We start from the raw sequence: 26,653 nt of genomic DNA, 5'->3' as shown, positions 1-26,653 counted from the left end.
GTGGAAAGGTTTGATATTCGCAGCAGCAGAGAGAGAGAGAGAGAGAGAGAGAGAGAGAGAGAGAGAGCCACGCCGATCAGAGCCAGAGGAAGCAGCAGGCGGAGAAGAGAGGGGGGGAGAGAGAGAGAGAGAGAGAGAGCCTGAAGCTTTAATCAAATTGTTTTTTCGAAGGAAAAGAAAAAGCCTCAATAATTACGCAGGAAATTAAAAATTTGCCACAGCGACCAATGAATTTCCGTGTTATTGGGTACAAAAAAATTTCCCACTTTCTCTCTTCTTCAATCCTCTCGCCATCGCACCATCATTGACTCATTCCCCCCCCTCTCTCTCTCTCGCGAGAATATCACTTTCTCAGTTCTCTCTCTCCCTCTATCTCTCTCTGGTATCGATTTTGCCTTCTGGGTTTTGTGGAAAAGCCTCCAGAAAGCTTCTTCTGCGGTCAAAGTTCAAAACTTTGTTCTGCTTGATTCTCTCTTCTATTCTTTCTCCTCTTTGATCGTTTACCTCGTTCAAGGCACTGCAATTGGCCTCTCTTTGAAGGGGAAATTGCGATTTTAGTTTTTCCACTGTCTTCTTGTGTGTTCTGAGTCTGTTGATTCACTATGACGGTGGAAGATGGAGGGACCGACCGGTTTCCGGCGGGGATGCGAGTGCTTGCCGTTGACGACGACCCAACTTGCCTGAAAGTGTTGGAGAATCTGCTCAGAAGCTGCCAATATCAGGGTGAGATCTCTCTCTCTCTCTCTCTCTCTCTCTCTCTCTTAGGTGCTTTGGTTTTGGTAGTGAATTGACTTTCATATTGTGATATGAGTTCATCGTCATCATATTTCGAATTAAATTTATCGATTTTCAATTGCTTTTTTGAAAGAATTGAAGAGTCTCGCCAGATGTCAGAACCTCGTCTGTGTTTTGGAATTGTTAAGGATGAGTTATACAATGTGTCAAGTTACTCTGATCAGGCCCTTTGAGCCTAATAACTAGTTGCATACCGTGGCTGACATGTTTTCCACTCTCATAGAATTAGTGCTCATTTGCAGACTTACTGTTGGTTTCGCTGGATATCTTCTTCTGAGTCGAAAAACTTCATTTTTAACCATTTTGGCTGCTGGTTTTCACAGTTACCACCACAAATCAGGCAATCATGGCCTTGAAAATGTTAAGGGAGAACAGGGACAAGTTTGACCTGGTTATCAGTGATGTGAACATGCCTGACATGGATGGTTTCAAGCTACTGGAACTCGTTGGGCTTGAGATGGATTTGCCTGTGATCAGTAAGTTCATACATGATTATCTTTTGACGACACAAGGTTCTTACTTGTTTTTTCATTGAGTTAGCTGAATGTTTGAATATGATTCAATGCAAAGTCTCTAGCTTGGCTTTTTTTTACTCTTTCTTGTCGCAGTTTTTATCAGTTGACTGCAGTTTTTATTGTTTTTAGCAATATCACAATGTGTGGAAATCATGGGGTGGACCAAAGTTTAACATTGGTTACACTTCTTGTTGGCTCCAGTGTTGTCAGCTTATGGCGACCCCAAGCTTGTGATGAAGGGGATCACTCATGGTGCTTGTGACTATCTGTTGAAACCAGTGAGAATGGAAGAGCTCAAAAACATATGGCAACATGTTATCAGGAGAAAGAAGTCAAACACAAAAAACCAAAGTCAGTTGCCAAATCAAGACAAGGATAACAATGAATCTGGACAGGGTGCACTAGGAGCCATAACAATTGCAAATCCAGATGGGAAACTCAACAAGAGAAGAAAGGATCAAAATGAGGAGGAAGAAGAAGAAGATGGTGAAGAGAATGAGAATGAGAATGAGGATCCCTCGAGCCAAAAGAAACCTCGAGTTGTTTGGTCTGTTGATCTGCATAGGAAATTTGTTTCAGCTGTCAATCAGCTTGGCCTTGAAAGTGAGCTTTTTCTTTTTTGACCAAGATAGGGTGAATTTCATTTCTCGAGTAACACTTTGACAGGCTTTTCAAATATCACTTTTAAATGCAGAGGCTGTTCCGAAAAAGATCCTAGACCTAATGGATGTTGAAGGGCTTACAAGGGAGAATGTAGCGAGCCATCTGCAGGTTTTGATTTATTCCTTTCATTTACATCCCTCTATATTGTATAAGCTTCGACAGCAACCCTTTGCCTGCACAGCAGCTAATTTGTGCCATAGACATTTTATTTACGTGTACTCAGTTTTAGGAAGAGTGGACATTGTTTGGAGTTCCCAGAAGCCAGGGAAACAATGTGTTCCATATGTCGGAATATGTGTTGCTCCCTTACCTTTTCTAAACAAAGGACATGTCAGAGTCCCAAACGTCATATCTTATGTAGGAGCTTTAAATTCATGAACTCTGATTAGGTCATGTAGGGAATGGCTCTGTTGATAACAACTAGAATTGGTTCATCAGTTTGTATGTTTTAATGGTTTTCGCTAATGATGCGTGCCTGCTTATGCAGATTATGTGATTTTATGTTGCATGGTTCAAATAGTATTAGATTAGACGCATTGAAGGACAACATCGTAGCCTTATTCTGAAACTGTCAATTAGACTGCTAGAACTAGAAGGTGATTCTGTTATTACTCTGCAGAAATACAGGCTTTACTTGAAAAGAATCAGCACTGTTGCAAGCCAGCAAGCAAACATAGTTGCTGCATTCGGGGCGAAAGATCCATCCTACATGCGCATGACTGCACTGAATGGTTTTGGCGACTTTCAAACCTTGGCTGGGTCAGGAAGATTTTCTGGTACTTCTTTGTATCCACAGGGCATAATGCTAGGTAGACTTAACTCGCCTGCTGGTTTAGGCTTGCAAGGGATTGTGACTTCGGGGCCAGTTCAGCCAAGTCATTTGCAGAATGTCAGCAAATCTATCAACTCTCTGGGAAAGCTCCAGCCCAATCCATCACCTGCAAACCAAAATACAAGCTTGCTCCAGCCAAATCAAAGCAAGCCAGGTCCTCATATAAGGGACATCACTAAATTCGACAATCCCACATCCCTTAAAATTTCCCCTATCACAGATAACCGAGCGACAGCCAGCACTTATAGCAAACCCAGGCACGGCATCCCTAGCAGCCATTTGTTCTTACAAGGAAACCCACAGCAAACTCGCAGTGGGGATGAATTCGGAATACAATCTTCTTTTGGAGCAGTTTCTTTGCAATCAGAAACCCTGGACGTTGGTGCTGCTGGTGGATGTAACTTTATTGATAAAAGTAGATGCAATGAAAATTGGCACGGTGCTGTTCAGTTACCCCAGCTTCCTTCTGCAAATCCTACTCAACTGACTGTGCCCTTTAACTGCAGTCAGGTGACTCCCACAAATATGACTGAGAAGTTCACCTTGCCCACTACTTTTATCCGCAATAGCCCAAATGATATATCTGCTAGTCCTGTTCCATCTGCTCTAGGAGATTCTAGAGGAGACATGCAATGTCAAGCTGGGCTACTGGGAAATGTCGTTCCAAATGTGAACTTCACGTCATCGAAATCAAGATGGGAAGATCATAACCAAAATTACCAACATTTCAATCATGGTTTTGGTACTTTTGACTCTGTATTCCCTGCCAATGGTGACATAAATTCGTTGATCCATAATATGGGATCGGTAAGTTCAGTGCGCAGTGGAAGTGTTGATGCTCCTTTTGCTGACCAATCAAATTCTGCCAATGCACCTCTCTATCAGCAAGCAGAAGTTGGCAAATCAGCATCCATGGAGGCAAACATAAGATCCATTGAAAACTACCTCTTGGGGCAAACAAAGTTTCAGGATGGCTTCATGCCAAATGGTTTCGAGTCCCTCGATGAGCTGATGGATGGAATGATCAAACAGGTAAGCAAAGAAATCCTTGTGCACTTGTATCTGTGATTTGACACAAAACCTTAGCTTATTTGCATGATTAGGGAGAAGATCTGATGAAGGGGATTAGCTGGAGCCTTGGTCTGGCTAATCCTTGTTCATGTCCGGCCAGGACATCAAATATTATGCTTATCAAAAAGAGAAAATACATCAATTTCGTCTTCACCAAGATAAAGGAGAAACTGTTCAAGGAAACTTAAGAAAACATAGGGTGTAATCCTGTTTGGCCTTTCCTCGGTCATAAGTTCCAATTAAAAAATAAATTCTGTCATAGACGAGCAATATTTGCTCAAAGTGATGAAGTTGCCTCCAATGAGGAATAACTACTTAGCTACACATGGCAGAAATCTTGTTTTCGATGATTCTTGATACTCCTGAAATGATCTCACTTCTTACAGTATTCTTAGTGCTTCTGTCATTACAATGAAATTAAATAGTGGATGTATATGTCAAGATATGCAACTCTGTGTCAGGGTCGATCAGAGCAATGTAAAACCATAAAATCTCTTTTGGGACACATTTCTCGAACTTATTAGAAATTTCTAAGACCTTTTCATTAACGTGCAGGAACCTAATGAGGCCATGCTCACGAATGGAGATTTCAGCTTGGGCACCTACTCTGTTGAATCATGCATGTGATGCTATTGCTGCCCCACCAGAAAGGGAGGTGACCGCAGTGCCCCTTTGAGAAGTTTGAGTTCACGTGTAATTTTTCAGTGTTTTCTGTCTAGATTTAATCTTCTGCTCCGACTTTGTCGTCTGCTTTTAGTATTCTCTAGTATTAACACTCATCTTTCTTCCTTTTAACTCTGTTCCATTCCTGTTTAGTTAGAAGTTTTTGGCAAATTTGTATGATTTGTGTTCATATCTGTGTTTCTGTTTCTTCTAGTGCAAATTATTATCACCCTAGTCCTGAGTTATTTCTTCTAGTGCAGGCAGTGGTCTACTTTAATTCTGATGTTAGTTAAACTGGGACATGTCACTGAATGAGAAGAGAACCATTTGTGGATCTCCTCTTTTAGTCCGTTCCTTGCTATTGTACTCTTATTAAACTAGCACATATGCCTCTACTTTGATGATTGATTCGCGCGAATTTCCTTCTGTTGCGAAATGGCTACTTGCAATGGCCTTAATATCAGGTTATAGCCAGTCTACTTCAGATTGACCATCTACTTACACTTCAATTTTATTCGAGAATTTCGTGCTTCATCCAGTGATCTTCTGCTCAAGTAGGAGATTATCGGAACCAAGAGCTGTGTTAAGTCTGCAACCGTGCTATCGGGGAATTACAGCTTTTTTTGTTACAGGGCTTCTAGGGCAATGATTTTGAAACCCAACATTAGGTGGACGGATCTAGATCATGCTGAACACCTAACCTTAGTTGAGAATGAGACTGATGTACCAAAAGGAAAGATAGGGAATCCATTCCTTGCACTTGACGGACGCTTGAAGCGAATGTGAAAGCAAGAAATCTTTTCGGTTGTTTATGCCAAGATAATACAAATGATGGAATCCTTGCGCAGCAGAATCAAAGGATAACTCTGAAGACTTGCCATTGCAACTTGCTGCGAAAGTAGCTTCAGATTATCCCAAAAATACATGAAAGTCGCAATTGTCAAATACTAAGAATGCCAAATTCTCTCTCAAAATAATCATGGACTGCCAATTGAGCCATCGTTCCCTACTACTAGATCCCTACAATCAGATTCCTTGCGGGGAAGAACATATAGAATTGAGCATCATAAGATGCTTCTTTTCAGAGAATGCTCAACATGATAATATTAGCAGGACATCTGGTTTTACAATAAAGGGGAGATCCTCGAAGAGTACATGGCAAACTTGCACCATCTTTACGGTACACAAATAAACACATACATTCTATGTAAAGTGATAGAGCTTAAGTTTCTTTTTTCTTCCCCTTCTCCGGCAGGGTGCCTGCAAGTTGGATATTGGTGGAAGGAGGAAAGCAACAATCCTGGACAGTTCTGCTTAACTGCATGTGTTGATGCCGCGAGTTGTACAATTCATGAGGTGAAATGAAGCAAAAATTAACTTAACCTTGGTCTCTATTCCCCTTCCCAGCCCATTTGACGGGCTCGTTTCTCCCACATCAATGTCACCTTTCTCTCCTTTATCAACAATGCCTGCGCACGCTCTCTTGCCTCCTCACAAATTTCTGTGGCAGAGTTGCACTTCTCCGCTTCCCTTTGATACTGGGAAGCCACTCTTTTTGCCTCAGCAAAGGTGATGTTCATATGGCGAATATGCTCTTCAGCCACGGCTTCTTGCAGTTTCAACTCCTCTGCCAGAAGGTCAACAAACTGCTTCTCCATCTCTTGCTTGAGTTCAGGGTCGTTACTCCCACAATCTGCATTTCTCAATATAGAGAAAGCACTTAGTTGCTTTTTCTCGACGGACAGCAAGCACTTAGTTTCAGATCCTTAAGTTTCAAATTAAAAACCAAACTTGAAATTCTTAACTGCCGAAAGAGAGTCAAAGCCACTATTTTACGTTATTCCTAGCACATGAGATGCTTCCTATAGTTCAAGATGTCTCTTTGACCATATATATATTCGAAACAACCATCATTGATGAATGACAAAGGGAAAAGGAACAGAGATCACCGAAGACATCTGTTTTCCGCCTAACACTACTACAGTCAAGACTATCTTAAATGATTCTCATCTGCAACTAATGGTTATCACCACATCTGACAAGAGACCTATCTTCTGCATATATCATGAACAAGAAAATCACAATTGGATGAGTGACAGTGCAAGAAGAGCTTTGCGACATCTTTTCACATGCTAAGTTGCCTTCGAAATAAAAGCTCCCACAAACAATTGACCAGTGACTTTGAAGCTATTTCAATAGTTGTCCAACTGAGAATAAGATCAAATATTAGATATGTAAAACAAGTGCATGCGAGAAACCAAAGTTTAATGAGAGTGTGCAGGATGAGAACTGACCTGTAACAGAGAGGTTTGCCAACCCTGCCAGAGTGAAAGAAATATACAACCAAGAATCAGTACATCAATAATAAATTTCCAGCATCTTATCGAACATAGTTGTGCAGCAATTAGCATATGAGAGAGAGAGAGAAAGAGAGATCTACAAAAAGACTAGTCGAAAGGCCAAATCGACATAGACTACTGTCAGAGAGAGAAGGTGACTTATCGATCAAAGGCACACAAAGAAAGGTTGCGAAGATGAATATGTATGCTCGTGCGACCAGAAGTGCAAAACCACTCATCCCTTACCCAAAAAAAAAAAAGGGCCTTCCATGAAGAGACCATCCTAACAAATTTAATGGTGTTTTTGTTTCAACATCAGAAATCAAAAGCTACTTCCTGCCATTCTCAGCAAGACAAGAATTGTTTTGCTATAATTGGCCATAATTGCAAAATTTATGTCTTCTAAAGGTTTGAAGCACTGAGTATTGAACAAAGACACATTGCAAAAGCTAAACACAATATTATAGAGAAAGGTTAGAAGCAAAAGTTCTTCCAAACACACCCCAATGTCAGAGCCTGGTAACTCTTGGTGATAGAATAAACAAATGGACTTCTATTATCGCAGCTCAAGCTTTCCCATTTTCCCCCAGTCAGAAGGAGAAAAGGTGAAATCCCATTCAACTAGAAAGCTAGCAAAGAAAAAGCAAGGACAAAATGAACAAGCCATATCACCATCACAACAATTCGGACATAGCATCCTTTTCAGTGAGAAATTAGCAACCTTCAACACCATTTCAGCATGTTACTAGCTAACTGGGATGAATGAGGACATCCTTGGAGCTTCTTATGAGAAGGCATTTCCGCATACTCATGGAGAAAAAGCTACTTTGGATCACAGGTACAAACAAATGGGTCAGAGGAGATTGTTTATCTTTCCACTTCTCACTACCCCTCACAGTGCTTCAAGATCCAAGAACAGGAAAGGAATGGCTTTGAAAGCAGAAATTCATCAATCAAGGCAATCTACCCATTCAATCTGAATATAGTTCACATTAGTTCCGACAACTCTGCAGTCAATTTCCATGCTACCGAGACACAGTGATAAAATCAACCTAAACCTGTAATAGGCTCATAACTCCTGATAATCCTGCTCTACAAGCTCCACGACAACATAAGAAAAATTCACCACCATCAACACGAAACCTCATCAAGGAGCTGCTATAAGTTTCTAATCACACCAGAGCAAACTGGTAGAAGAAATAACCGAGCAGATCTCTGGACCTAACAAGAATCACAAGCTGATAACTAGAAAAGCACGACTAAACAAGCATCGCTGAACGTGCAGAAAAAGCTCGAATTAGCTTCCATTCCATTTCCTCTCTGTGCAGACATCAAACATCCAAAATCAGACAGAAATGACAACAACGGACAGAGATCTCATCCCAAACCCTCGATTACGCCCCCTCCCCCAATCTCCAAGCTCAACACCAGCTCAGGTTCGCTAACAGCGACTCAAAGCCTCGAATCACCAGAATGCGCATCCACCAATACAGCGAAAGAGAGGGAGAGGGGAATTACCGGGAGCAATGTTGAGGAGAGAGAGGGGAGGAGGGCAATCGCAGACGCAGGGAGGGCAGGAGAGCTTGGAGCCGGCAAACTTGACGCCCTTCTTCAGCTTCCAGTAGAGAGCCGGCCCGCAGACGCCGAGAGCCGACACCACCGCGAACACCACCAGGCAACACCGCAGGCAACCACCGGATCTCCTCGTCGTCGTCGTCATCTCTCCCGGCCCTCGCACTCCCGCATCCACACTCTCTATCTCTCTCTCTGCGACGATTTCGGGGGGAACAGATGAGAGAAATCTAGCTATGGCGAGAGTTTCAGAGACGGTTCTCTTAATCTGAATCTACCTCGTCGAAGAATGTCAATTTTCTCTTTTTTACTCTCTAATTCCTTTTTGGAGCAGGAGACGAGATCTTCTTCCCACGATCACTCTCTCTCAGTCTCAGTCAAAGCGGTTAATCTTCCTCCTCGCATAAACGCGTGCTCACGTACCAAAATTGCGCGTAACTAATTAAAAAACGTCACATCCGAGCTATATGAAAAGAAAAAAAAAATCAAATAAAGGCCCGAAATACATCATTTCCTTAAATAAAGACTTGAAAAACAGATTTCGTTTCGAATAAGAACCTAAAATACCTTAATTATTCCAAAGAAGATCTGACCAAGGACTGGCCACTACTGCGAGGGCCTCACCTAGGCGTGGCGAGGGTAGCCCTCGCCGACCTCGCCTCGCCCTCCGAACTCAAGCCAACAATCCCTACATTCGCCTAGTCCCCACCCCGACGAGGGCTGCCCTAAGCTCACCTGAGTGAGGCTAGCGAGGTAGCCTCGCTTGGGCTAGGTGACCCTCGCCCTACCTAGGTGAGGCCGGCCATTGCCCGACACCGGCCACCGGTGAGAAGGACAAGCAAAGAAAAAGGAAAAAGGAAAAAACAAAGTAATAGGAAAACAGAAAAGAAAAAAGAAAAAAAATTAAATGATTAAAATGCCCTTAATCGGGTCCTTATTTGAAATAAATAGTACACTTCATACATTTCTTTAAAACAAAGTCCATTTTATGCCATTATTTGAAAATTTCCCAGAAAACTATATGCATAATTTTTTTTTTATTATGACGCATTAGTACTATGAAAAACCCCAAACTAATATATGTGTGATAAATTTACTACAAGCTAATTTTTTTATCACCAAAAAGTACAAATTGTTATATTTGTGACAAATTTATTCAAAACTACTATTTTAACCACGAAAAACCTCAAACTAGTATATATGTGATAATTTTACTACAAACTAATTTTTTTTAATTATCAAAAAGCACAAAGTGTTATACTTGTGACAAATTTTCCTCAAACTAATTTTTTGACCATTAAAAATCAAAAACAGATGCAATTGTGATAAATTTACCATACGTTGGTTTCTGTTGAATTAGGTTAATACCACAAAAAATCTCAAATTTATAAACATTTGATAAACGAAAGGTAAAAACTTCAAATTGGCACATCCGTTAGTTGCCACGTATCATCCAAATAAGTAATTCGACCATAAAATTTAACAGAAACAAACAAAGGATAAATCAGTTGCCAATAAATCAATTTGAGGTTTTTGGAGGTAAATTTATCACATACGTATAAGTTTGAAATTTTTTTGTGATATTAACCCTTGAAATATACACTACTTTTTTTTTTTTTTTGGTTTGTTGCGAGCGTCATACTGAAGAAATGCAAAGACACAATAAAAGATCGATTTTGGCTTGAACCCATCAGTACGAGGAAATAGGAAAGCGTTACATGTCCATCGAAAGGCGATTTGCATGTTTTGAACATCGTCGAACTTTGAGCTCGAGTTGAATTTCAAATTGAGGGTCCATTTGTTTAGAGAAAAACTGCTTTCCGAAATTTTATTTATCGATATATCCGTATTTAGATGATCCCATGAAATCATCTTTCTTTAAATTCATTTATTTCCAATCTTTCCGTATTTGGATGATTTTCATGCAATCATTTTCCTTTACTCTCGTTTTTTCCTTTGTGCGGTTGTTTAAGGAAAGCAATTTCTTTTTGTACCAGAATGGGAAGTTGTTTTCCCTTATCTAAGCTTATTGAAAACGTTCTCCTTAGTTCGATTAGTTTTCCATCATCCAATTACCGAAAAGTCGGAATTGGACCCGCACGGGGTTTCTACTTCGAGCCACAAATAACAAACCAATCATAACGTATATGTGAATGCTGTCGAACTTACCTTATCACGTTCGTTCCTGACTTTGTTAGTATATCCTTCTCAAGAAGCGGTCCGCATTTATCAACTCCTTAGTCATTTTCCATTTCAAAAGGTGGCCAACTATGGTTACCTCGAAGCCAAGCGTACAAGTACTCTTGAACAGCTTGGAGAACGCACCGTTTTTCAGATAAACGCACACCCAGACGCTTTCTTTGATACACATCAGGAAAGCCGAAATGAAACGCAATTCAACCATTCACGGTTGTTCATGTTCAATCTATGGAAACTCCTGAATTCGAAGAGCAAGAATACAGTAAATCGTGTAATGGAGCTCTTCAGGGTCCGAATGTCGCATGCTCTGGAACCATCTCTTGCTCATCATGGTCTAAGGTCGGCATAATATTCATCGATCCAGCTCTGAATGATGTCCACTTCCTGCCTCCTCTGCTCGACAAGCCAGCCGGGATCATCTTTGGTTGCAAACCGAAAATCGACATGGTGAGCTCCTGAACAGTGCATATCATCGTTGGTCGGCAGTTTAGTGCTACCATGCGGGGTGACAGAAAAAGGTAATGACTAAAGGGATATAAGAACGCTAGAAATGAGCTGGTACCTTCTTCAGTGACGAGAGCAACGATGCTTGCGGATATGTTTTTAAGCACCCTGCGGAGAAGTGGAAGTTCGACACCGGTTAGATTAGTACGAACTGAACAGGTTGAAACTAATGCATCAAACATTATCTGCAGATAGTTTTCAGATGATCCGACAAAATCAGCTCTATGTATAGTCGTGCTTTACATCATCAATGAGGTGACTCCGAACGTGCTTTGCCTAAGCATCGTGTGTTTGAAAAAGTTCGCGAGGAGTCAAAAGTTGTGACGCACAATATCGTCCCTAGACAGACGGCATTACAAAGTAACCTACAAATTCATCAAGTCTCCGAACGTAAATGTAGGTGCTCGCCTGATTCATGAAAATAACGTCCGCACAACGTGTGAGCATGGACATTGAGGTAGTATCATACTCACGAGTGAGATGGTTAAGATTTCATGATGATACGAACAGAAGGCGTGTTAAAAATGCTATCGTGGTTTAAGAAACAGCATAAAAGCAGCACCCAAAAGAAAAGGAAGTGATTACCCTCCTCTGCTCCAAGGATCTTGCAACCCATTAGAGAATATGATGTTGCTGCCAAATCTCTTAAGCGTTTCCTCGATTCGCTGCAAAGGAAAGAACATAGTAAAGATGATATTTTTGAGCCTTTAAATGGAATGACGCTTTATGTTCTAAGCATGTAGTACCCTGACTAGACTTTTTGACTCACTTTGCCACCAAATTCAGTTGTGATCCAATGTGGCCGAGGTGTGACACCATATGTTTTCATGCACTGTTCTGCGAATGCATCGTAGTTATAGGTATATGGAGTAAACATGCTCTCATTAGAGCAACTCATAGGCATGACCATCTCCGTGCAAGCCTGTACAGTAACTTGAAAGGAATAAGATCAATTGGCAGTCGGCACATATCTCATGATCAACTGCTGCTTAATTTTACTTCGATTGGTTTAATCCAATTCAGTTGTTGTATTCTATAGATACTGGACACAAGATTGTTGTCTGGTTTAATCTAATTCAGTTTTCTTTCTTTCAACTCCACCATTTAATTCTGTAGAAAGTGGAATAAACTCAGGAGAAACCAATAGTTGAGAGGAGACTCCAACCTGCCAATTCCAACCACTCAGGCCATGAGCATCGGATCTGTGTTCGATGTCAAAGCATTTTTCAGTTTGTGAATAATTATAGTACAAACTTGCAGCTGCAAAAGCCTTGCTCAGCTTTGTCTCTCCAGGAGGAAGTGCGTCAATAATCTTGCACATCTTCGATGAAACAATGGGGAAAAAAGAGAGGTTAGATCAAGGCCATCCCACATTAGAGGCTTCATCAGTTTTGATTTGGCTAGAGAAGTGCATGTAGATCACACCTCCTTCACTGGATAGGCAGGTAAATGCATCATGAAATTGGCTTCAGTTGGATAGTTCACCATTGCAGTGTAGACGAAAGCAGACCATAACCAGCTTTGAGCTGCATCTACTGAATGGAGGCCTCTGAAGGTTCAAGAATATTCAAAACGATAGGAGTTTCGAACCCATAAACTTCTTAAAGCAGATTAATAGATCGTGATACGTTAGTACATGCTAGTTGTGTTTAAATTTGGAAGCGTACTCAAAATAAAAAAGGAGAAACCCAAGTGCTTCCCTTCAATTTCCTGTAGGACACTTGATTCTTTATTAATTTAGCCCAAGCCACTAAGTAGAATAAGGCTTAAAATTCTTGTTGTTGATGTCGTTATCGTCGCATGTCGTTTCGGGTTTTAATTTGCACTCCAGTGGTAAGTTCACTGTTAGAGTATGATTGACTCTATACTTTCCCTGTATCTCTAGAAAAGTGAATGGAGAAAAGGCTTACTTGCAAGATTTGAAGTTTTTGCTTAGCTCCGCCAAACCTTGTCTCTGAGAAGACAAGGCTTCTAGCTCTGCCCAACTTCCCTTGATCACTTGATAGCAATTCAAGCTCACAGACTACACATGGAAGCGCGATTAACAAACATCAAGATGAACAAAAAGAAACGACTTCGTAAACACATGCACACAGCAGAGGACTGCGAGGAGAGCCAAGACCACCTTAAAATCCTGGGAAACAGCATCATAGAAGCTTGTTGGTGGAATAATGTCATCAAAATGCAAGATAGGGGCCGAAGAAGCCAAGGCTCCAAGTGCAATATGAGGGTACTTCAGTCTGAACCAGGCTGCTAGCACTGAAGAAGATGTAATATCACTTCGAAAATGAGTACATCAGCCTTTTCATATGTGGGTGGCTAGAACCACAGCCTCATAAAACGTAGACAATCTTAAACTGCATGAAGTGCATTAATAGCTCATCATTCTGAAAGGACCTCCCATTCATTTATTGCGAAAAAAGGGCTTCATTTATTGCTAGTTCCCGGAAGAAATGACACAATTTTTGGCACATTTAATTATGGATGAACCATTCATGCTGTTTCATAAGACATCAAGAACCAAAGATCAATTTAGTGAAAAAGAAGGAAAATGGGCGGAAAATCAGAATGCTTACTTCCTCCATAGGAACCCCCAAACACAACAACAGGGGAGGCTTCAGAAGACAGATTCTGCTTCAAGCTCCTTATGAGAACGGCATAGTCAGCCAAAGCTTGCTGGGAATTTAAGTAGCCCACCGTCTCCGAAGAATTATAAGAGTCTTTCCCAAATGGCAATGACTCTCCATAGTATCTATGCTGGCAAAACACAAGGGAAACAAACCCATCAGCCAAACGCCCCAAAAACCCAAAAAAGAAGTAGGAAATTCTTGCTGGGATTAGCTCATTGACAGTCGCTTCCTGCGAAATGATATTCTGACATTCCAAAGCTTTTCTCGGAAACCCAAATGCAAATGTTATCTTTTCAAGACCCTTAAGATACCCTTTTGCATTCTACTTCACGAGATAGCATAAAGGTGCCATTTTTATCCCTTTTTTTTCCAGCTTAATGGACTCTCGGGACGGCTCTGAAACTGGAAAGGCATTGAGAAATTTACTTCGATGAAGACCAGGAGAGCTCGGAACTTGGGAGCAATGTCCTGTAAAAACCCAGTGTTAGCAGCGAACCACTCAATGTTGCCTTCGTTCCCCGTGTAAACAAAGATTGGAGCTCCATGGTGCCAAAACTGACTGTTGATGAGATACTTTTGGTAGAATATCTCGTAGCTCTTGGGGTTGTACGTGAAGTGGTCAAGAATCTGCGGGAAAAACTGGGTCTTGAAGGGAATTTTTGTATTAGGGGTCTCATATATTTTCAGTGAAGAAGATTGATAGGTTGCTCTGGGGAAGAAAACTGGTGGTGATCGTGAAGCTAGTGTTGCGGGTGGAGTGAAGAGCAGGAGAGAGAGAAGAGAGAGGAACATTGTGATCTTCATCACCATCTTATCTCTGTGTAGTATCTTGGGTTGCTACTCCAGGATTCCTTGATTTTTCTGTGTGTTAGAGAGCAAGCCAGCTGTCCTTTTCATTTCTTAGCCAAAGGGATGGGAATATCTTGAAAAAGGGAGCCACTTTTGCCTTTTACGGATCATGGGATGCTGTCATTTTAGGATGATAATTGTCAATTATTTTTTCTTAAGGATAGTATCTGGGAAGCTTCGGAGAGTAAATTCACCTAGAAAGGATTCTAAGTTTTCTGGTTCTTACCATGTTTTCTAGTTTACATATTATTCCATAAAAAAGGCCTACCTGCCATAATCCCCATGAAAATAATATAGTTTTTCTTATTAAAATTATTGTCTCACGTCGCTTGACAACGGATCTTATATGTTTTTTTTTATATTTATGTGGTCTCTCTCTGCTTATCAACTTAAGCTTTTAAGTTTGACTTTTTAGCATGATATCAGAGCCATTGTTGTCCGTGCCGCTCGTTGTCCGGCTTGCACGTGAGAGGGGGTATTGAAATAAACGATGTTTTTTTTTTCCTTGAGACTCCATTCCCCCGATAACTAGTTTCACGAGCAAGTTCAGCCATTATCTATAGCAAATACTCACATGAATAGTGAATTTTGATGGTTAAATTTGACATGCAAGGTCAAATACCTGACTCAAGTTACCAACTTGTTGAGTTAGCAATAAGGGTGTACTTGTTTCATGAGAAACTTTACGTTGAAGGGAGTGGTTTTATCCGTAACACATTTTCAAGGAACATAATTGATTTTTCTTTGTTTGGTTGTGAGTATGAAAATGAGGGGGAAGTAGCATATGCATATATATAGAGAGAGAGATGCTCACTAGTGTTGCATTGACAGCACCACAATAATTTTTATCTTGCATGGGAAATAGCATTCATTTTCTAAAGTCTCAGCATGCCAATTTTGGTCAATGGAAAACAATTTCTGTTAATCAATTCATTTTTCGGTGTGTCCAAACAAGTGAAAAATCCGAAAATATTTTCTTCGAAATGGTTCTACTCCAAACAAGCAAATCTCGAGTTCCGGTTCGTATTCGACTTGACTCGACTGCCTAATAAATTTTAAGTTAAGTTGTGTTGAACTCGAACTAGGGCTTGAGCTAAAACTCCAATTTAGGAAGAACACTAAAATGAAGAAGCAACATCGGTTTCGCATTTACATAGCCCGTCAACCAAGAAAATACATCATGCAATAATCTCGCTCATAATATGAATAATTTGAGTAACATTTTCAAGCTTAGATCAATTAACAATGATCAAGCCAAATCAAACTCAACGAAAAAAGAATGAGCCCAAGGTTTTTTCCCTAGAACAAACTTTCCATTCCCCATGGAAGCAGTCAAAATATTACGCAGAGGAATCGATACTGGCATGAAAATAGTAGAGTCAAAGAAGTAGACAAGGCCACGGGCTGATTTAGGTCCGGAACCGGCCCGTGGAATAACCCGAATCGGCCCTTTGACCGAGACCACCGGTTCCGAACCGAAATTGGCCGGGCCCCTCATGGGCTGGTTACGATTTAAAAAAATTCGGAATCGGCGGTTCCGAACCGCCAAAGGCTCTTCCCCCCCCAAACGGCCCTTGCTCTTTCCCCCTCCCCCCCCAAACCCCCAATGGCCCGAACCGAAACCGGCCTTTGAACCGGCGATTCCGAACCGGAACCGCCTTTCAAGGGCCGGTTCCGGTTCAAGCATACCCACGAATCGGAACCGCCTATTCATGAACTGGAACCAGCAGTTCACGGCCCGTGGCTATGTCTACAAAGAAGGTTCCTCTACTTTTTAGTTTAAGCTCTAGACAGGAGGTTGTCAAAGAGAAAAGAAGATGCGGTTCATTTAAGATGAAAAGCGCGATTTGCAAACCCATTGGTGGCGACCGTGTTGGGTCTACGAGCGCAAGTCGAAATCCATCTCGGATTGCTGCGAAGTAAAAAAGCTCGAGTCCAAGACGATAGGCATAATACCCTTCTATCAAATGGTATCGATTAAGCACATGCGGTCACTTTCAAAGAGCTCATTTCTTAGGTTGGGTGCTTTGCTTACGCTCTCGTTGAAGCCGCTCGCCGTACGAAGGGCGAAGAGTTTGCGGTCTAAGACATCCGGGGAAAGCCTTGAAATTTGCGAGAGGACTTATGATATCCTTATGTAAGCGATCGGCCATTCTTTGACGAAGTCATCAGATGAATCTAGGCATGTGATCTCTGTGACTGATGACTTCAAGTTCAAGCACTCACTCTCTACAAATGGAAATAATGCTCCCGCAAGCACAGCATCGTCGAATGGAACGACATAATGCGGACATGGAATGATCACATGAAGAAACCTTGTCCTGGACATTTCTGTTTCCTTAGCCTCAAGAGACACAAAGTCTCTCAACTTTAATTTAATGTGCAATGTTACTTCCAAATTTTTAATTTGTTTAATGCTGTCCCTTAATTATGATCTAATGTGCAATATCGTCTGTGAATTTTAATTTGTCCAATATAATCTCCAAACTTTGATTCAATGTGGTTCATAGATTCTTAGACATTTTTTCGATAAACTAATGACTATATTGAGCATTCACCAATAGTTCATACACTATATTGAGCAAATCAAAAGTTTAAGAACGACGTCGCACATTGAATTAAAGTTCAATCAGCATATTACACAAATCAAAATTTTATGGGGCGATATTGTATATTGAATCGAAATTCAGGGATTATTTGTGCTATTATCTCTCCAAAGAAATTGCATGGAATGAGGAAAACTGTTATATTTTGACTTTCAAATTAGTGATAAGGTTATTTTGGACCATTCACTTTATTTTAGGGTTTCTTAGATGAGGTTATAAAAGGGATATCTTGAATAGTATATTGTAACGTTTGCATTTACTTCTGCCCCGAAACCCTTTGTTTTTCACTTCTTCTTGTCGGATCTTTGGATCTTTGATTGTACGCTTGTACACATTATTGAAGATAGTGAAACCCCTCTCTCTCCCCGTGGTTTTTCCCGTTTTGGGTTTTCCACGTAAATTGTGTCTCGTGCGTTCTTATTTTACTTTCATCCTTAGCTATTTTGTTCTTGAATTTGTGCATCTCTTGGCGTGCTCGGCGAACAAATTGGTATCGGAGCGAAGGAATTTCGATCTTTTGTTCGAGATGGCATCTATCAAGTTCGAAGTGGCACCTTTCGATGGCCAAAACAATTTTGGGCTATGGAGGATCAAGATGAAGGCTTTGTTGCGTTGAGAAGGTTCAGTTAGAGCCTTGGATGGGAATTATCCCGACGACATGACTGCGGCAGAGATCGAGGAGATGGAAGAGAAGGCGCATAGCACCATCCAATTGTCGTTATCCGACAAGGTGCTTCGTGAAGTTGCTGATGAAGAAACGGCTTCGGGATTATGGCAAAAGTTAGAGAGTCTCTATATGAAGAAATCTCTTACGACGAGATTATTCTTGAAGCAGCGTCTTTACACGCTAAAGATGCAAGAAGGTACTCCTATCCAAGAACATTTAGATGAATTTAATAAAATTGTTATGGATATGAAAAATCTAGATTTGAAGTTAGATGATGAGGATCAAGCCCTAATTGTGTTATGCTCACTACCGACCTCGTATGAGAATTTTGTGAATTCTATGTTGTATGGAAGAGAATCCATAACTCTTGAAGATGTGAAGGCTTCGCTGAATTCCGCAGAGATGCGTACAAAGTTGAATGCGAGTAGCGGTGCGGATAAAGCAGATGGTTTAGTTGTTAGGGGAGGGTCCAATCATCGGGATAGACGCAGTAATAATAAAGGTCGTTCGAAATCTAGGTCAGGCCAGGATAAGAGAAAGGTTGAGTGTTACTATTGTCACAAGTTCGGACACTATAAAAACGAGTGTCCTTTGCTCAAAGCCAAGGGAAAAAAGTTAATGGAAAGTTCCGATTCGGCTAGTCCGGTTAAGGATAATGAGTACGTTAATGCAGATAATGTTCTTACTGTTTTGTCTTCGGATTGTCGTGTAGACGATGAATGGATTTTGGATTCGGCTTGTTCATACCATATGTGCCCAAATAGTGATTGGTTCCACACATATGAGAAAGTAACTGGTGGTTCGGTTTTGATGGGTAACAATGCGGTTTGTAGGATTGTGGGTATTGGTACGGTGCGGATCAAATGTCATGACAATGTAGTAAGAACTTTGACGGATGTTAGGCACATCCCAGATTTGAAGAAGAACCTTATTTCTTTGAGCGGTTTGGATTCCACTGGTTGCATGTATACTGGTGGAGGTGGCGTTTTGAAAATTTCAAAAGGCTCTTTGATTGTGATGAGAGGTAACAAGAAGAATGGTCTTTACGTTCAACAGGGAAGTACCGTTGTTGGTTCTTTGAATATATCATCCTCTTCCGATTCCGATAAATCAAGGTTGTGGCATTTGCGGTTGGGTCACATGAGCGAAAGAGGAATGACAATCTTGAGTAAGCGTGGTTTACTCTGTGGGGAGCATACGGTCTCACTTGACTTTTGTGAGCATTGTGTTTACTGAAAAATAAATGCAGAGTTAGTTTCAAGATCTTGGGGTGCACTCGACAAAAGGCACAATTGACTACATTCACTCCGATTTGTGGGGACCTGCGCAGGTTACATCTAAAGGTGGTGCAGTTTATTTTCTGACATTTATTGATGACTTTTCTAGGAAAGTCCGGGTTTATTTCTTGAAGCGTAAAAGTGACGTTTTTGATACGTTCAAGAAGTGGAAGACGTTGATTGAAAATCAAACTGGCAAGAAGATAAAGCGTCTCAGAACAGACAATGGTCTTGAGTTTTGCGGAGGTGATTTTAACAAGTACTGTGAAGATTTAGGGATTGTTCGACATCGAACAATCAGGTATACACCTCAACAAAATGGGGTGGCGGAGCGCATGAACCGAACACTTTTAGAGAGAGCTAGATGTATGCTTTCTAATGCTGGACTTGATAAAGATTTCCGGGCTGAAGCCGTGAACACATCATGTTATTTGGTGAATCGTTCTCCTTCTACTGCAATTGAATGTAAGACTCCAAACGAGGTATGGTCCGGTAAACCTTCCGATTATTCTGTTTTGAAAATATTTGGATGTCCCGCTTATTATCATGTAAAAGATGGTAAGCTTGAACCTAGAGCCGGGAAAGGTATTTTCGTTGGTTATGCAGATGGAGTTAAGGGATATAGATTGTGGTGTTCTGATCCTCGGTCACCAAAGTTTATAATCGATAGGGATGTTACTTTTGATGAAAACTCTATGCTTGATCGAAGAAAAGTTGTTGAGTCTGCAGATATTCAAAAAGAGGATATAGCGAAAGAGGTGGAGTTTAATGTAGAGCATCCAAGGAGAACTTCCGAAGATGTTTTTATTCAATCAGAAAGTGACGGTGAGCAACAAGATTCAGATTTGATTAAAGAAGAAGTAGAAGAAGTGGAACAACCTCGGACTTTGGCTGCAGGGAGAGCTAAAAGGCAAATTAAGCCTCCCCGGAGGTATGGTTTTGCTGATTTAGTAGCATATGCTCTTACAGATTCTGAAGAGCTTGGTATTGAAGAACCTTCTACATTTCATGAAGCTACTATTTGTTCTAAATCCGAAAAGTGGCTTGTTGCGATGAATGAAGAGATGGAGTCTCTTCATAAGAATCAAACTTGGGATCTTGTGAAATTGCCTAAGGGCAAAAGAGCTATTGGATGCAAGTGGATCTTTAAACAAAAGGAGGGAATTTCGGGGGTTCAAGATGAAAGATTCAAAGCACGTTTGGTAGCGAAGGGCTTTAGTCAGAAGGAAGGGATCGACTTTAATGAAGTTTTCTCTCCGGTTGTGAAACATAGTTCCATTCGTGTGTTGCTCGCATTAGTGACCCTTTATGATCTAGAACTTGAGCAACTTGACGTCAAGACCGCTTTTCTGCATGGCGAGCTTGAGGAGACAATCTATATGTCTCAACCCGAGGGATTCGTTGTTGAGGGCAAAGAAGATCATGTTTGCAAATTGAAACGCTCTTTGTATAGTCTCAAGCAATCTCCACGACAATGGTACAAGAGGTTTGATAGTTTTATGTTAAGCCATGGCTACTCGCGAAGTGCGCATGACAGTTGTGTGTACTATAAGAGATTGCATGATGGTTCTTTTGTTTATTTGCTATTGTATGTGGATGACATGCTCATTGCAGCGAAGGACATGTCGTAGATACAATTGTTAAAAAAGCAACTTAGCGGGGAATTTGAGATGAAGGATCTTGGAGCAGCCAAGAAAATTCTAGGTATGGAGATTTGCAGAGATAGACAGGTTGGGAAATTATACCTTTCGCAGAAGGGGTATATTGAAAAAGTGCTTGAACGTTTCGGCATGAAGAATGCTAAACCGGTAAGTACTCCTTTGGCGTCTCATTTTAGACTTTCTGCTTCTTTGTCACCTAAAACCAAAGAAGATGAAGATGAGATGTTTCGAGTTCCATATTCTAGTGCTGTGGGTAGTCTTATGTACGCTATGGTTTGCACTCGTCCGGATATTTCCCAAGCAGTTAGTGTTGTGAGCGGGTATATGGCACATCCAGGTAAAGCTCACCGGCAAGCAGTGAAGTGGATTCTTCGATATATCCGGGGCACCTCGGATGTTGGTTTGGTCTTTGATAGAGATTGTGATACGGGGCATTCGGTTGTTGGTTTCGTTGATTCTGACTATGCGGGTGATCTCGATAAAAGGAGATCTTTGACAGGTTATGTTTTTACGCTTGGTGGCTCCGCGGTTAGTTGGAGAGCAACTTTGCAAGACACGGTTGCTTTATCTACTACCGAAGCAGAGTATATGGCAGCAACGGAAGCAGCAAAGGAAGCTCTTTGGTTGAAGCGTTTAGTTACGTAACTTGGGGTAAAGCGGGAGGAAGCCTCCGTTATCTTTTGCGATAACCAAAGTGCAATCCAGTTGACCAAGAACGCGATGTATCATGAGAGAACGAAACACATCGACATTCGTTATCACTTTGTGCGTGATGAGGTTGCTAAGGGTACCGTTACAATGAAGAAAGTACCTACAAAGAAATAATCCAAATAGATATGTTGACCAAACCAATTCCTTTGACTAAGTTCAAGCATTGTTTGGACTTGGTTGGTGTTCTCACCGTTTGAGTTACTTAGGCGGAGTTGGTGGCGTTTCATCCCTTGTTTCCTACATCGAGTACGCTCACGTAGGCTTAGGGGTGTACGTTGTCGATTCCATCGTTTGACGAGTACCCTTGTGTGGTCACTCTTGATGGTGAGGGAGAGAGGTCTTGTGGCGTTTGGTAAAACGCACTTCTGAAGATTTGAAGTCAAGGTGGAGATTTGTTATATTTTGACTTTCAAATTAGTGATAAGGTTATTTTGGACCATTCACTTTATTTTAGGGTTTCTTAGATGAGGTTATAAAAGGGATATCTTGAATAGTATATTGTAACGTTTGCATTTACTTCTGCCCCGAAACCCTTTGTTTTTCACTTCTTCTTGTCAGATCTTTGGATCTTTGATTGTACGCTTGTACACATTATTGAAGATAGTGAAACCCCTCTCTCTCCCCGTGGTTTTTCCCGTTTTGGGTTTTCCACGTAAATTGTGTCTCGTGCGTTCTTATTTTACTTTCATCCTTAGCTATTTTGTTCTTGAATTTGTGCATCTCTTGGCGTGCTCGGCGAACAAAAACAAATAAGAGAAACAGCAAAACCAAAAGGTGAAATTTCCATGTGAACCCCGAGACGATCCCTTCTTCCTCTCACTAGCTCGAAGCCAAAGGGCAAGGAAAATTCTATGTGCCCACCGTTCTTGCCCATCATGCCTGTGGTGGGTGACTACAGGGTCCTGTACCATGATGCTGATTATCAGTATCCTGTCACTGGTCAGCCCGGCGGGAAGTTTCACTGGCTATGCAACTTTCTTGGCATGTTTCCTCAATTGATGGTCTGAGAAATGAGAACCCCGTAGGTTTTTTGTTTTGTGAATGATGGGTCATGGGGCAGTTTGTATCGATTGTGTTTTGGTTCTGACCCTTGTCTTGATTCCTTCACGTTTGTCAGCTAATTGTGGGATTTTCTTTTTTCCATATACTTGAGTGCGGCTACAAACATTAATGATGGCTACTCTATAATCAACATAACTAAAATTTAGAAACACAGTGATGATTTAAAAGAATTTATGCGCCTGATTTTGAATCCATGTTGCTTTGTATCACCGGCTTAATAAGATAGCCATTCAACGACGTCAATCCATATGCATTTTTTATGTGAGGGTATTATGAGTTCGTTAGGGGTAGAGAAGAGACTTAAGCGCTATTTATAGAGTTTTCAGTCACATCCTCTCATCCCGGGTCGAGCTCAACTCGACCCACACAATACTAAGCCCATATTAGACTCGTTAAAAATCTTTATATCTTACTTTATTAAACCAATCATATAAATGGTAAATTAATCACGTAGAATGGAAAATTACAATCTTAATTAATATAAGCACACATTAGAAAAACCTTACACCGAGCGGACAAAGTTGTATTGTGTGACTCCATACTTCTTCATGCACCTTTCCGTGAACCCCTGGTAGTTCTAGAGAAATGGAGTAGACATTCTCTTGCTAGAGCAACTCATAGGTATGACCATCTCTGCGCAAGCCTGCACAAAAACTTTAAAGTAATTAAATCAATTGGCAATTGGCTGGCACATATCTCATATCTAATTGCCAATTAATTTTACTTTCAGTTAGTTTAATCCTATTCGATTGTTGTATTCCATCAATCACCTCAAGTTCTCCGCAATTCGTTTACGTTGATTCTCTTGATTCTCTCGTCCGGTTCTACTCGAGGGCCACCACCGGCCGGGATTGAGCGCCGCTTGCTGCCCTTGGGGGCGAGGGCCGGCGGCCCTCGTCGACCATTTCCCTACCGTCGCCAGCCCTTCCTAGGGGTGGTAGCATCTCAAGTCAGCGATCATACGAAAATGTAGGGATTTTCCTATCCACCAATTTTCTTATTTTCCTTCTTTGGCCTTGCATGAATTTTGTCCAAAGAATGGAAATGTTGGGAGAGTACTCAAATGCATCTCAACTCAGCGGTCTCTTTTTCTTCGCTAAAACCGTTTGTCGACGAAGCGAGATGAATCGATGCAAGAGATTCGCGGTCCGTATCGTTCTCGAGCCGAATCTCTCTATCGTTGGTAAGATAAAGCAGTCCTTTCAAAGGCTTGGATTCGACTATTCCCACTGCACGATTGTTCCCACCCGTATCCATTTCTTCCTAGTCGATCACCGCAAGTGCAATCCGTCCATTCACACTGGAGCACCCGGTTTTCCGCAAACCTCGTCCTGGGCATTCCTGCTTCCTTAGCCTCGAAGGTGATTTCGAACTCAAGACGCATTTGGTCCGTGATGTATTTTTCCGTGAAGTTGACACATGAGACGTGACCCCCCGTTTCTGCGCTCCCAAGTTTCCTAGAGTTCGTCAATATTCAAACTAGGATTTGCTGATCCAGTGAAAATTAATGAAACGTTTGTCCACAGAATGCGAGATTGACAGATTTTCCTATTACATTTTCCTTGTGTTCCAAGAAAACTATCGCAAAATTAGTTCCAGGAAAAAACATCCTAGAACGTTATGGATACATCTGGCATTCTCAACCTCAGTACCCCACACGTGTAAGGTCCTGGATCGTCCACGTCACACCGGAAAAATCCCCCATTCCCCATTTTTTGATTTCATTACCCTTTCCTTATAAAGACGCTGCAATAAAGAATGGGAACCAACAAGAGAAACAGGAAAACCCAAAAAGGAAAGAGAAAAATCCTACCTTTCTCCATAAAATCCCGAGACAATCCCTCCTTCCTCTCCCTACCTCGAAACACCAAGAACAAGGGGGCAGAGGGAAAAAAAAAATGGCGAAGAAAGAGATGGAGGTGGTGAAAGGGCTGGATCTGCAGAGATACATGGGTCGCTGGTACGAGATCGCCTCCTTCCCCTCGAGGTTCCAGCCCAAGAGCGGCGTGGACACGAGGGCCACGTACGCTCTGCAGGAGGATGGGACTGTGCATGTCTTGAACGAGACCTGGACCGACGGCAAGAGGGGCTTCATCGAGGGAACCGCCTACAAGGCCGACCCCGGCAGCGACGAGGCCAAACTCAAAGTGAAGTTCTATGTCCCTCCGTTCTTGCCCATCATCCCTGTGGTCGGGGACTACTGGGTCTTGCACCTTGATGCTGATTATCAGTATGCTATCGTTGGTCAGCCCAGTAGGAAGTATCTCTGGGTATGCGACTTTCGTGTTAAAGTTTCAATTTTTTTCTCTTTCTTGCCTCAATTGATGGTCAGAGGCTATAGAATTTGAGAAGTTTGTGTTAATTGTGAGTTGGGTTCTGATTCATTTTTCTTTTTCTTTTTTTGGCATTTTTGTTGGCTAATTGGTGGGTTTCTTTTTCTGCAGATACTGAGCAGACAGTCTCATATGGATGAAGAAATTTACAATCAGCTGGTTCAGACGGCTCAAGAAGAAGGGTATGATGTGAGCAAGCTCCACAAAACTCCACAGAGTGACACTCCACCAGAAGAAGAAGGACCCAAGGACACCAAAGGCATTTGGTGGATCAAGTCCATTCTAGGAAAATAAGGGGGAAACTCAATTTGTTAGCCAGCTTGATGAAGATGATGCAGTAGTCTTCATGGGCTTCCGAGTAAATACTAGTTTTCAAAATAAGCAGCATATGATGTAACCTTTGTTTTTAAGACAATCCACAGCTGTGTTCATGAGTACCATGGGTTCATTTTTGTTTGATGTATAGTTTGCTTCTGCTATGTGGGTGTATTGTATCAGTGATGAGCGATTGCCAATGACTAGGAGCTTTTCGATTATGAGATCCTTCTCGGGGTTCTTGGATTTCTCTGCGTGTTGACAGAGTGTGTTGGGTAGGTACTGGGCAAGTTTTTCCTGCCGGTAACTGTGTGATTGATTGAAGCTGACAGAGGAAGATGCTTGAACTGCCCCCACCAAAACCTTACCTTGTTATGTGGGTCATTTTTCTGTAAGTGGGATCATGCAAATATCCTTGTGGTGGGGGCTCGTGTATTCTGCAGAGAAATCATGAAATTGGAGTCACGGACAATAGACCAAGATTTTTTCAGTGGGAATTAGCTGGAACAAAAGCTCAGGTTCAGCAACATGGACAAAGTTAAATCCACGAAGAAACAAACCGACCCGTCCATGCCCTTCATGTCGCGTTTAGACTTTTGTTTCCGAAGGTGGTCAGTTGCAGAGTGACAGAAGCAGAGCCATGGACCACCCGACAGCAGGCAACTTCGATTTCTGAAGCTCGCCAACTTAAGAGATGAGATGGATTCTGCATGCAGCAGCAGTTCCGGGAAGAGACGATTGAACAGATTTTTTTTTTTGGTCAATAATCGAACAGAGTTGATAAGTAGCAACTTCTTGCTTTTTGCAATGAAAGTCCAGAGAAGCTCTCGACTCTTCAACGAACAGAGCAAGAACATAAAGTCCTCAGCAATCCACACAAGTTCAGACAGTCAAAATCCACGCAAGTTCAACCATGGAAACAATCGATGAATGATGGATATGGACATTTTTTAGAATCGCTGTCATCCATCATGAACAAAGTATTCGTGTCATTGCTAGATAACCATGACAAAATTACTAAAAACTCGCACACTGATGCACCCCAGAAACCTTCTGGATTCATCTGCAACTTTCAACCTCAGTACCCCACACGCCTAAGAAGGAAAGCGAAACAGAGAAACAGTAAACCAAAAAAGAGAGAAAAATCCTCCCATCCTCCCTTTTCCCGTAAAACCCTGAGACGATCCCTTCTTTTCACTGCCTCGGAACCCATAAACAAGAAAAGAGAAAAATGACAAAGAAAGAGATGGAGGTTGTGAAGGGACTTGATCTGCAACTGCAGCTGCGTAGATACATGTGTAACATATGGTAACCCAAAAACAACAAAAGTGAAGTTGTGTGGCCCGTTCTTGATCATTGATCATCATTCTTGTTCAGAAATTATTTTCG

The 26,653-nt window shown here is 41.5% G+C and overlaps 3 protein-coding genes across 8 annotated transcripts; 1 reads left to right on the top strand and 2 right to left on the bottom strand.

The window, feature by feature from the left end:
• The first annotated feature begins 331 nt into the window (after nucleotides 1-331).
• Nucleotides 332-25,488, top strand: LOC115752600 (temperature-induced lipocalin-1-like). 5 transcript variants are annotated; one of them, XM_030690858.2, is made up of 6 exons: nucleotides 332-723; nucleotides 1,119-1,271; nucleotides 1,512-1,913; nucleotides 2,005-2,081; nucleotides 2,593-3,837; nucleotides 4,432-4,871. In XM_030690858.2, exons 1-6 carry the CDS (start codon nucleotides 603-605, stop codon nucleotides 4,501-4,503), a joined length of 2,070 nt encoding a protein of 689 aa, XP_030546718.2. In that variant the 5' UTR covers nucleotides 332-602; the 3' UTR covers nucleotides 4,504-4,871. The 5 variants fall into 5 exon arrangements, with proteins under 5 accessions (XP_030546718.2, XP_048133339.1, XP_048133340.1 ...); XM_048277382.1 differs by lacking the exons at nucleotides 1,119-1,271; nucleotides 1,512-1,913; nucleotides 2,005-2,081; nucleotides 2,593-3,837; nucleotides 4,432-4,871 and adding exons at nucleotides 24,471-24,886; nucleotides 25,061-25,488 and having other exon boundaries at nucleotides 367-762; XM_048277383.1 differs by lacking the exons at nucleotides 332-723; nucleotides 1,119-1,271; nucleotides 1,512-1,913; ... (1 more) ...; nucleotides 2,593-3,837; nucleotides 4,432-4,871 and adding exons at nucleotides 744-760; nucleotides 24,465-24,886; nucleotides 25,061-25,488.
• LOC115752608 lies at nucleotides 5,623-22,173 on the bottom strand. Of its 2 annotated transcripts, XM_048277387.1 has the most exons (5): nucleotides 22,165-22,173; nucleotides 17,592-17,599; nucleotides 8,397-8,645; nucleotides 6,834-6,857; nucleotides 5,623-6,232 (listed from the first exon to the last, which is right to left on the bottom strand). In XM_048277387.1, exons 3-5 carry the CDS (start codon nucleotides 8,596-8,598, stop codon nucleotides 5,931-5,933), a joined length of 528 nt encoding a protein of 175 aa, XP_048133344.1. In that variant the 5' UTR covers nucleotides 8,599-8,645; nucleotides 17,592-17,599; nucleotides 22,165-22,173; the 3' UTR covers nucleotides 5,623-5,930. The 2 variants fall into 2 exon arrangements, with proteins under 2 accessions (XP_048133344.1, XP_030546736.1); XM_030690876.2 differs by lacking the exon at nucleotides 22,165-22,173 and having other exon boundaries at nucleotides 17,592-17,600.
• On the bottom strand, nucleotides 10,826-14,653 carry LOC115752601 (lysosomal Pro-X carboxypeptidase). The gene is made up of 10 exons (XM_030690859.2): nucleotides 14,210-14,653; nucleotides 13,730-13,910; nucleotides 13,279-13,412; nucleotides 13,064-13,176; nucleotides 12,579-12,702; nucleotides 12,319-12,474; nucleotides 11,923-12,075; nucleotides 11,739-11,818; nucleotides 11,212-11,261; nucleotides 10,826-11,104 (listed from the first exon to the last, which is right to left on the bottom strand). Exons 1-10 carry the CDS (start codon nucleotides 14,591-14,593, stop codon nucleotides 10,977-10,979), a joined length of 1,503 nt encoding a protein of 500 aa, XP_030546719.1. The 5' UTR covers nucleotides 14,594-14,653; the 3' UTR covers nucleotides 10,826-10,976.
• Nucleotides 25,489-26,653: the final 1,165 nt, after the last annotated feature.

Source organism: Rhodamnia argentea, chromosome 4 (genome assembly GCF_020921035.1).
Source record: "Rhodamnia argentea isolate NSW1041297 chromosome 4, ASM2092103v1, whole genome shotgun sequence".
Taxonomy (NCBI): Eukaryota; Viridiplantae; Streptophyta; class Magnoliopsida; order Myrtales; family Myrtaceae; genus Rhodamnia; species Rhodamnia argentea.
This window is presented reverse-complemented; position numbering and strand designations above follow the sequence as displayed.